We start from the raw sequence: 11,913 nt of genomic DNA, 5'->3' as shown, positions 1-11,913 counted from the left end.
TAATGTTTTAAATAGAAAAATCAAAACATTTCATTTCTATCTTAAATCACATTAATTGAAATATTAAAAAATATATATGTTTTGGACTTTTTTTTTTTTGAGAAAATGACAAATAGGTCCCTGACCTTCTGTCCCGCGGACATTTTCGTTCCTAACCATTGAAAAATACTTTTAAGTTTCTGACATTCACAAAATTTGGATGGATCAGTCCCTAACGGAGACATTTAAACGGATCAGTCCCTAACGGAGGCATTTGAATGGAGGGACTGATCCGTTCAAGTTTTGTGAAGGTCAAAAGTATTTTTCAATAGTTTGAGACTTATTTGTCATTTTCTCTTCTTTTTTTTTTTTTATCAGGGGACATTGTTTACATTGTTATCAGTTTTTGGAGGTTTTTTTTTTATTTTTGGTTTGGTCATTCTGAGAGGTTTTGCTTCTGTTTTTTATTACAAGTACTAGTTTTTTACAAAATTTTTATTTGGTCACCCATCTATGTCGGCCCAATAAACATTTAGTTTTTGTAAGGAAAAAAAGCAGATTATCCAAAAAACAAAAACAAACGAGCCTTTTCGGGTCAAGTTAGCCCATAGAGAAAAAAAAAAGTCCCTTTTAATGAATATAATAACAACTTGTGTGGTTGTGTGAAACTCCAAATAGCTCAGTTTTGTAGTTCCAGATCATTCATCCAGTAGACCAGTACACAAAAGGTCAAAGACACTTTTAATATATTAATTAATATTAGAAAGTCATAGTTGTGGTTGGTAGTGGTGCTACAAAATTTCTTTCGGAAAAATAAACACAAAAAATTAGCAAGAGTTAATTAATATAAAAGAATAAAAATTTTAGTTAATATGTATCCTAAAAGTACATATTAAAGATACTATTACTTATTAGTGAGAGTTTCAATTTTTTTAATAAATATATAGCAATTAACAAATATATTAAAATTTTAAATTTTATATTTTTTCATAAAATTTTTTTTAATTTGTAATCTTAGTATGTATTTTTAGAATATATATTAACTGATTAATTAAATATAAATGATTACTTCTTGTTAACCGTTTTTAATATTGTTTTCCCCCAGAAAAAAAAACATATTGGAGCAATAAATTACTATCATTTATTAAAATGTCAGTGTTTATATATCATTGTCATTTGCATTTATTAAAAAGAAAATGGAAAAGTCTAGTAACATGTAGATGAAATTTCCTGGTAGAAACAGCTTTGACGATAATAATAGTTCACACTCCATAAAATCCGGAAGCTTTAAATTTTCATGCAGCTACACTGACATTTTCTCTCAGTTCCTTTGAAACTGCAGCAAGATAGGCATGTGATGACCCACATATATATACCTCTTACCCAAATAAATGTAAAAATATTATACAAGTGATTTTTATAATGAAATATTATCTATATATTAAATACTCTTGATATTTATATAAAAATACAAATATTAATAATTAATTATATATTTAAATTATTTTTTAATTAATAAAAAAATATATTTAATTGTTAAAAAATACTAATATTAAAATAATATTTATTATAAAAATTTAATTTTAATACACTATTAGTATAAAATAATTTTATATGTGTATTCAATTACGTAACATCATATATATTAGTAAAATATAACTATCTTTTACATTAATCGCATAAATATCATCTAAAAAATTGGATATAATTATACTACACACTGTCAGTACATCATTATTATAAAGGACATATATGTAACTAGATTGTTTTTATAATTATACTACTTGACAATTACATAAAATATTAAGAGAAATAAAAATATAATAGTCGCATTTTTTATGCACATAAACTTCCCTACTATAATGTAAAGGCGACAAAGACATGAACCTGCATTCTTTGTACCTTCTGCTACATGGACCTTCCAATGGAACTTCCGTTCAAAGTCTCTGGTCTCTCAGTGTGAATGGAGGGATATTATAATCATTAACTCCATATATAAAAGTTGGTTAATATATTATTGAAATTATTTTTTTTCTCCCTCTTTAGAGAGTACTATTGGTGATGAGGATCGATGGGAAATGAACATAAAGTACTGATTTAATTAAATAAGGCATGAAAAAAAATATAAATTAAAGTTACAATTTTATCTAATAATGACTAAAATTTTGTTTCAATAATTTTTAAATATTTAACACTTTAGTAGGTACACCTTATGTCCTTATTGTCATTAAATTATAATTTATTGAGTCAGAAATATAACAACAAATGAAAAGAAAATATGTATATTCCGTCTTTATTTTTAAAAATATAGATATTTTAAAAAAATTTATATCCAAAAAAAAAATACTTCATGTGTATCAAAAATCAATCTGTTATTGTCTATAATATAAAGCAAAATTTAAACTTTTAATATTTATTTAAACACACAAATAAATTAATTATTCTACTAACATAAGTTAATTATATATTTTATTGTTTCTACTATTAGAGGTTTGATATTATGATAACTGATTATTTAGTTTATATATATATATATATAATATATATATATATATATATATATATATATACACGAATCAATATGTATAAATGTACATAAATACATAATAATTAATTTAATAATTAATATTTTTTGAAAATTAAATATATTTATATTTTATAAAAAAGATTAATATAATTTATCTTTTTATATTTATTTTTTAAAAGTTTTAATTTTAATGCACTAAAACAGAATAAAACAAGTTTTATACGTATTAATTATAAATAATTATCTTACTAAAAATAACTATTTTTAATAATAAGCACATAAATAATCATTATTTAAATAAATAAATATAATTAAATAAATAATTATTATCACATAAAAAATTAAATTATTTAAAAAATAATAACATTTAAAAGATAATTAAAAAATCAGCTCAAACAATTAAAATTTATCTTATTTATCATTCATTAATTTATTATTTAGAAAACAACATGTAAACCTAGATGCAGTGATTAGCTGATTCCAGAAAACTTATCTAAAGTGGTAATTAAATTAAACCCTTAATCAAACCCTACAAATCAACTTGTGACCCACCCTAGCATGCAATATATACAAAGAAATAGAATTAGCTTCTCCACAAGTAACACTCTCATCCAAGCAACAACAAAAAAAAAACTCACTACTCACTCATAAATTAAAACAAAAAAAAAATGAGAGCAAGCAACCACTTAATTGGAGCACTAAACTTCCTAACTTTCCTCCTCTCGATCCCAATCCTGGGCGGCGGAATATGGCTGAGCAGCCGCGCCAGCACGACCGACTGCCTCCGGTTCCTGCAGTGGCCCCTAATCGTGATCGGAATCAGCATCATGGTAGTTTCACTGGCGGGCTTCGCAGGCGCGTGTTACCGCAACACCTTCCTAATGCGTCTCTACCTGGTGGTAATGTTCGTCGTCATTGCGGTTCTCATCGGCTTCATCATCTTCGCGTATGTTGTAACTGACAAGGGATCGGGCCGGGCCCTCTTGAACCGGGCCTACTTGGACTACTACCTTCAGGACTACTCGGGCTGGCTGGAGGAGCGCGTGGCCAGCAACGCTTACTGGCCCAAGATAAGCGCGTGTGTTAGGGACTCTAAGGTTTGTGGTAGAATGGGAAGAAGCATTAATGGAGTTCCTGAGACTCCTCAAATGTTCTATCTTAGAACCCTCTCTCCCATTCAGGTACCTTCTTTTTTTTCCTTCATAGATCGCCATTTCTTTTTTTAGTACGTTTATATTTGCAAAAATTAAAGATTCAAGTGCATTTGTTTTCATAAAATTGATAGTTGTTTTGAGGATAGTTAGATGATAATTTTGTTAAATTTATCAAATTATCTAACTGTTTTCAAATAGAATAAATGACCATTTGTACCTATGAAAGATGAAATTGTTGATATATATATCCATACTAGATCGAAACTAAACTTATATCCATGCAAGATGCCATTCAAGTGACAAAAGTACTTTGTTTTTGGAGAGTTGGAGTGTCACGTAAGATACTTTTGTCATACGGAAGACATCTTATATGAGTATAAGTTTAGTTTCGATCTAATGTGGGTATATATCTCAATGTTTTCATCTTTTATAAATACAAATAGTCATTTATTCTTTTTAAATATCAACTTTACATAAAAAATTATAAATAAATTTTCACCTTTGTAAAATATTATTATTTTTGTTTAAGTAAATATATTATTTTTATATAAAATTAATAATAAAAAATCATTAAATAATTTAACTAAATTATTTTCTAACATTATTTAACTGTGAGTCTTTCCTTTTGTTTAGGTTTTAAAACAGTTTATGCGTGTATATGTTTTATTTAGTTTTAATAATTAAATTGCCAGGATCATAAACTAAATTGATAGTTTCATAACTTGCCTGTTGAACCATCAAGTGATTTAATTTTTTTTAATATATATTCACATAAAAAATTATTTCATTTGAAAATAATAATACTTGGTTGTTATAGTTACATAAAGATATTTAAATATGGGTTTTTTTTTAATGTTTTAGGTTTGAATATGAGAATAAATGGAGAAATTAAAAAAAAAGTGAGGGTATGTAATAGAACTGGAGTCAAATTTTATTTAAAACTTTATAGATTTGGCTTTTAAGATATATTTATAACCAAGAGGCACTCTCAAAGTCTCAATAATTATGTTTTCTAATATTTAAAATTTAAATCACTATCACCTTGTAGGGGGAAGAGCATGTTTAATATTATATTGCACCTAATACTTGTTGACATCCGCAGATTGTGATATCATATGTTCTCTTTTTTATTTCATAAAAACATTGTATATATTATCCAAATTGTCTTATTATTAAAGGAAAAGTTGTGAGTTTAGGGTTCAGTTTAAGAAAAAATATGTGACGTAGAGGCAAATAAATAATAATTGAGATGAAGTTGATGGGGGTAGTTCTGACTTTTAACAAGTGTAGTGGATCTCTCTGCTGAAATGGTGTAGCATGTGAAGATGATGGGCTTTGACCCATCAAGCCCCGAAATTTGTGGGCGGTGGTCCAATTGATTTTAACTTATTATTATAAGTGGAAAAAAAATTATTAGAAGCTTGCTAAAATAAGAAATTAGGAGTTTAATTGGTATTCAATTTAGATTTTTTTTTTAAACCAACTTGGGATGAAGTTGACGGATTAGTCATTGACCTGTCGGGTTTAGGAATACCGTGATTGATTCATGATAATATGTGACAAAATAAACGAAAAAACATATTGGTTTAGAATTAAGAAATTCCGACTAAAAAATAAAAAAAGAAATATTTGATGTAATTATAATATAAATATTTGTGTGTGTGTGTTTGTTTCTCAGCATCAAAAGAGAAAAAGAAGATAATGTAACCAAAATGTGTGATATCATGAAAAGATTTTTCTTATGTTTAAGACTATAAAAAAAAAGTTTATGATATACGACATAGTGACAGTGATGTATTCTGGCTTTTTTTTTTTTTTTTTTTGGTTTCCCACGGTATCCCCCAACCCGGCAGGTCAAGGACTAATCCGTCGCGGTACTGAGCTCCATTTAAGGGTTTGCCGCTGGCCAATGGGTTGCTGCATGCACAAGGCGGGGATTAAAATGGATTGTCTGATTGAATAATTAATGGTACTCACAAAGCATAATTGTCGTTTCATATGCAAATATTTTATACTAACTCTATAACATATAATATGATATTTGTGCATGTAATAACTCTTGAAATTTGATTTGGAATTGTGTTTTGTACGAGCGGGGATTATAATGATTTAGGCCACATATTTGAGAATTTGGAATTTTTTAAATTTAATTAAGAAATTGAAACTTTATGAGTCAGCATAAATTAAAAAGCATTGTATGATAACACATTTAAAAAAAAAAACACAAGGGAATTTGTTTTCGAAACACTTTTAAGAGTTTGTCGTCTTACTAAAATTATTTCATTTTCTCTTTGTATGCTTTTCTGGCCATAATTAATAAGAACTTTTTGGGGTTGCAATTTGCAAACTTTCCTTGAAGAGTTAGAGTAGAATTGATAATAATAATTACTCAAAAAAGTATTGATAATAATAATAATAATAATAATCTTTCTTTGTTATATGGTTGGGCTCCATTATTATTCATTCGTACCTTTTTGTGGTTCTATTCTTTCTAAGTGGGAAACATGATTTGAATGTATAACCTAACAGTTGTCGCTTTCTCTCCTCAAATCATAAGAATGTTCTCTGAGATACGATTTATACTTTTTCAGTGTTTGCCCTTTTTTTTTTTCTACGGTAAAATTTACGTACAGTTATTTTTATATGAAATTAATAGTTAAAAATTATTAGATTGTTTGATATATTTAATTAAATTATAATTTATCTATTTTTAACTATTAACTTCACATAAAGATAACTATACATAAATTTTTATTTTATTTTTTATCTTTATCCATATAAATTATCTTTTAGGTGATATAATATCCTTCTTTTTCTTTTTTCTTTTGTTAATATAATAAACTTTCTCTTTATTCATTTGAAACTTGCAACATCATCTAAGAAGGTGTGAGGAAACAAGATGTTATTAAGGGCTTTGTTTGAATGGAAACAATGGATGAAAAATTGATAGCTAAGAAATCTTAACATGAAGAGGGAGGAGGAGGGGAAAAATTGAGAATAAGAAAATGTAATTATATAGAAACAAAAGAAATATTAGATAATTAATCATTTTTATTTATTTTATATTTGAATTAACATTAACTATTTTTTAAGTTATTTTTCTACGAAAAAATGTTGGTACCTTACTATTTTCTATAAACTGAAAAAAAAAAAGTAAAAACTTTTTCGATACTCAATTATGGCCTAATTATTACTATATATTAAATACGGCCCAATTATTATTATATATATTAAATCCAATGGTATTGTATAACAGCATGCGATACAAGTTAAATTTGAAAATAGAATATAAGAATAAAGATGTACTACATGAGTGGCATATAAAACAATATAAGCAGCAATAGTATTGACACTCCAATAATTCATGTATGCCAATGATTAAAAATGCCTGCAAGCTTTCCATATGGTCAAATCTGTTGGTGTTCTATTAAAAATTGCATCTCATAAAAGGGACATTTTAAGTATAGAATATAGTAGCAATACATGATTCCGTATAAAACATTATAAAATCATCACTATCATCACTCTTATAATTCAATTCATGAATGCCACTGACTAATATGGAAAAAAAAAAACATTTTTATTATACTCATTATGTATTTTATTATTTTATTACCTTCTTGAATCACATAGATATTTCTAGCAAGCTTTTCGAAATGGTCAATTGTTTTATGATTCAGAGACAACAACATATATGTAGTTTATTTGCTAGGTCTCCCTCAACCTTTTTTTTTTCTGAAGTCACATTTTTTCATCTTTATGCTATATATGTGAGTAAGCAGTGTATTGCACACCCCATTATGTTTCATGGGCAATGAAAAACGAGGGTTATTGTTTCGTAGCATCTGAGACTCTAGTGATAATGACAAATTAGAAATCATGTCATTTCGATCATTAAGCAATTATTTTTTACAAAGTATAGCTAGTAATTAGGGTAAATTATTCTCTCTTGTATGATTATGAGATTAGGTTATATTATACATAATATTGATATTGATTTTCTTATAATAAGAGAAGTAATCTAGTATTAATAGAAAAATATCAAGTGTCATATCAAAAGAGGTTAATATTAGTGTATATATTTAATTTATTTTTAATGTGTATTTGTATTTTATATTAACTGGGATTTAGTACTAATTTTTTATATACGCATATAATGATGTTTTTTTTTTTTAATTTATCACCTAATATCCACTTTTAAATTTACATGTTGAGGAAACTTTGGTGTTATACGTTGTTATTGATTCATTGTGTGTTATCATGGAACGTGAAATTTGAAAAACAGCTAGAAACAAATCCGACCATCCGATTTAGGAAGACCACAAATCGGAGGGCCAATATTGAGCTTCTTAATTTTTTTAATGTTTTAAAATCTTAAAACTGACTTATCGATTTCTCAACCTTAAAAAAAAAAACCTCAAATTAGAGGCTCTGATTTGTAACCCTCCGAATTTGAATTTGTCACTTCACAAATTGGAATTTTCTATACCTCCCAAAAGTCTTGTCTCCGATTTATATTTTCAAATTAAAAAATAATATTTTCATATTGTTTAAAAACACACCCATTATTCATATCTATGTATAACACGTTCTCCAAAAGCTTAACAAAAAAATGAGCCCCTAATATCATGATGTATTTTATCCTTGCAAGTAAATTGTTGCAAAATCTTAATTTCTTAGGCTGATAGATTCACATAATAAAAAGTATAGGGTACTAACAAATTATCTGTCAATTTATTATCAACAATTATTAATTATTATATTTTAAACACATATATAAAAAGACACATCTAAAAATATATCTATAAAGACACTTCTATTAAACATAGTTATAAAAATATATTTTTATTAGACACATTCACAAAGACACTTCTATTAAACACAATTATAAACAAGAGTTGGCAGAAGTTGGTAGAAATGCAGTTAGTAAATTAGCGGAATTCATTCACATGATGTTCATGATTAATTCTTTTTAGATCTACTACTTGGCTTTATCAAAAGTGAAGTAACATTCATTATTTATGTGCAATACAATTACTACTCCCATCCCATGACATGTTATTCTTGTGTAGTCTGGTTGTTGCAAGCCTCCAACAGAATGTGGCTATATCTACCAAAATGAAACGGTTTGGAACATCGGGTCTGGCGCAATGGCGGCCAACCCGGACTGCGCAAGGTGGAGCAATGACCAAGAGATGCTCTGTTATGCCTGCGACTCTTGCAAGGCCGGGGTGTTGGCAAGTCTCAAGAAGAGTTGGAGGAAGGTCTCCGTCATCAATATCATCGTCATGATCATCCTCGTAATTGTCTACATCATTGCATACACCGCGTTTCGGAACAATCGGAAGATGGACAACGACGAACCCTACGGAGAAGCCAGAATGACAAAGGCACAACCTAGTAGAATAAATATTTAGGACCACTATTTTGGATGGTAAAGAGTTTTACATGCATATTTTAGCATTTTCTAGCCTTAGAAAGGATGATGTTACTTAGTTTTGTTATTATTTGTATATTAGATAGGTGTGACATGAATTTAGTTTTCATTTTGGAAGGTTGATGTATATTGTGTTTACTTTGACTTATGCTTTTCTTTTGAAGAAGAAACTGTGATCATTTTGTAATAGGTTGAAATCAAGCATTTACTTGATTTATGTATGATTTACCTCAACCCCAATCTTAGTATATTGGTAGTCCTTTTTATATAGATATAACATATTTAAATAGTTTTAATATCAACCTTTCTACTAAAATTAAGATCTTAGCGCGTCTGACATGTCTATGAAACTGTTCGGTAGGTCGGGTACCGGACGTTCGGGTTAGGATCCTGAGGTCAATGCTTCGGACGGTGGAGGAGCTCGTCTGGCCGTGGTTTCCTGGTTCCGGGTGAGCGAGGTCCCGAGCACTTCTGATGAAAAAGGGGGGGTGCCACCTGCAAAGACACTCCGACGCCCTTGTCAGAATATGTGCAGGCGGAGAGGGAATGATGTGTGAATGTCACGTACCTTGGGGGGAGAGCCAGTCTCCCCCTTATATACATGTCAGTAGTGGGCCCCTTCAATGGCCAGGCCCATACCCTCAAGAGCGCTGTCCTTCGGCTGTGTGCAAGCCGTACGGGACGCGTGTCCGGGTCGGGCGGAAGGCGGATTATATGACCGGCGAGAACTCGGGTCGGGTCGACCCCGCGCGAGTTTGGGCCAGGCCGTAACAGTGCCCCCGACGCGTCAGCGATGGCCGTGGGGGCCATTGGTGGCGCGTGACTTTCACACTTGTGCGTTGTCATCGGGTCGGCTGATCGTGGGAGGGACGCGTCTCTTGCGCGCGTCTCTTGATCTGCTGTGGCATCTGTTTGCCGTTTCGTTCTCCGCGCTGGGCATTTAATGCTCATAATGATTTGAAAAAACCCGCGCGCAAAGACTATTTTGCCCTCGCTTCCTTTCGCGCTTTTGGGGGTGGTTTTTAAACAGTTTTCCCCCTATCTACTCCCCACTCTTATCATTTCCAACTTCTTCTCTCCCTAACATCCAAAGCTTCCTGCGCGAACTCCTTCCTGCTTCAACTTCCAGCCCAGATTTCTTTCATCGTTCCAGGTAATCTTCTGATTTCTCCCTTCTGGTGTCTGTGGTATGCTCTGTTATTGTGTGATTTGTTGTTTGTGTCTATTGCATGGCTGGTTTTATTTTTGTTAAGAGGTTTTTTCAGCTCAGCGTTGGGATAGGTGGGTTAGGAGAGGGGGTACCATTCCAGGGTAGGCTTTTTGGGTGGTTTGTGAAGTAGGTGCAGTCTTTAGCCGTATCTGGTTGTGATTGAGTTGGAAAGATGTAGTTTCTGAGTTTTTTCGAGCTTCCGACCTCATAGACTAACGGAGTGGTACCCCGCTGTAGGTATGCCTCGTGTTGTCTCCCGGTCTTCCGGATCTGCTGCGGCTTACGACCCGTATGCTTGGGTAACTGATGATATAAGGAGTTCACCCAACCAGATGGACTTAGAGGAATTGACGGAGTTCCGGCAAGCCGGTTACCTATGTGGGGGGACTGACGAGGAGGCCAACTACGAGGCCATTGTCCCGCTTCCTCGTGAGCGTATTTATGAGCTCAATTTCCATTCTCCTCGCGTTCCCGATTGGATTTGGTTTTACAAGTCCATGTTCACACAAGTCGGTGTTCGGATACCGTTCTCCGATTTCCAAATGGCGCTGCTGAACCGGATATCCGTCTGTCCGTCTCAACTTCATCCGAACAGCTGGGCTTCGATCCGCTGCTTCGAGATGGTCTGCGAGTATTTGGAGCTACCGGCTTCGGTGGACGTTTTTCTTTGTTATTTCAACCTTACCAATCCCTCCAAGCAGGGGAAAGCAAGAAAGGGGTTTCTTTCTTTCCGTGCTACTCAGGGTAGGAAGATTTTTAGCCTCTTTGAGGATTCCTACCATGGCTTCAAAGATAAGTATTTCAAGGTTCGTCCCGTTAAGGGTCGCCATCCCTTCTGGTTGTCGTTAGAGGGGGAGCGCCTTATCCAGACTTACTGGAGCTTTGGCGCGGGGTCGAATCCTTTTGTGAAAGTGTCGTACAAGAGGTTGTCGGCTGTAGATAGGCAGATAGCGGACGTTCTTCTTGCTATCTTTGAAAAGAATCCCGTGAACCCCCACCTTCTCATGGGTGAACGGGAGGCCGGCCGGAGCTATATTCGTGAGTTCCTTTTCTTGTTTGCGTATGTTTCTTGCTTTATTCGTTTGTCGGCTTGACGGCTAACGTTCTTGTTGTTTATTGCAGTGGAAATGTCTGCTACCGTGACTGGTCTTGAGAACCTGATGAAGACCTTTTTTGATGCTAGTGATGATGAGAATGCCGAAGGGAAAGACGCCGGCAAGTCGGAGGGTCCATCAGGGGAAAAAACGGGCCAAGCTTCCCCTGCTCAGGATGCCGAGGAGTCGGGAAAGCAGGGCCCAATGTTCGGTAGGTCGGGTACCGGACGTTCGGGTTAGGATCCTGAGGTCAATGCTTCGGACGGTGGAGGAGCTCGTCTGGCCGTGGTTTCCTGGTTCCGGGTGAGCGAGGTCCCGAGCACTTCTGATGAAAAAGGGGGGGTGCCACCTGCAAAGACACTCCGACGCCCTTGTCAGAATATGTGCAGGCGGAGAGGGAATGATGTGTGAATGTCACGTACCTTGGGGGGAGAGCCAGTCTCCCCCTTATATACATGTCAGTAGTGGGCCCCTTCAATGGCCAGGCCCATACCCTCAAGAGCGCTGTCCTT

At 32.7% G+C, this 11,913-nt stretch overlaps 1 protein-coding gene across 1 annotated transcript; it reads left to right on the top strand.

Annotated features, from left to right (window-relative positions):
• Positions 1 to 2,914: 2,914 nt before the first annotated feature.
• Positions 2,915 to 9,331, top strand: LOC112736556 (tetraspanin-3). Its single transcript, XM_025786059.3, has 2 exons — positions 2,915 to 3,687; positions 8,733 to 9,331. The coding sequence occupies exons 1-2, from the start codon at positions 3,175 to 3,177 to the stop codon at positions 9,075 to 9,077; spliced, it is 858 nt and encodes a 285-aa protein (XP_025641844.1). The 5' UTR covers positions 2,915 to 3,174; the 3' UTR covers positions 9,078 to 9,331.
• Positions 9,332 to 11,913: the final 2,582 nt, after the last annotated feature.

This window comes from Arachis hypogaea, chromosome 13 (genome assembly GCF_003086295.3).
Source record: "Arachis hypogaea cultivar Tifrunner chromosome 13, arahy.Tifrunner.gnm2.J5K5, whole genome shotgun sequence".
Classification (NCBI taxonomy): domain Eukaryota; kingdom Viridiplantae; phylum Streptophyta; class Magnoliopsida; order Fabales; family Fabaceae; genus Arachis; species Arachis hypogaea.
This window is presented reverse-complemented; position numbering and strand designations above follow the sequence as displayed.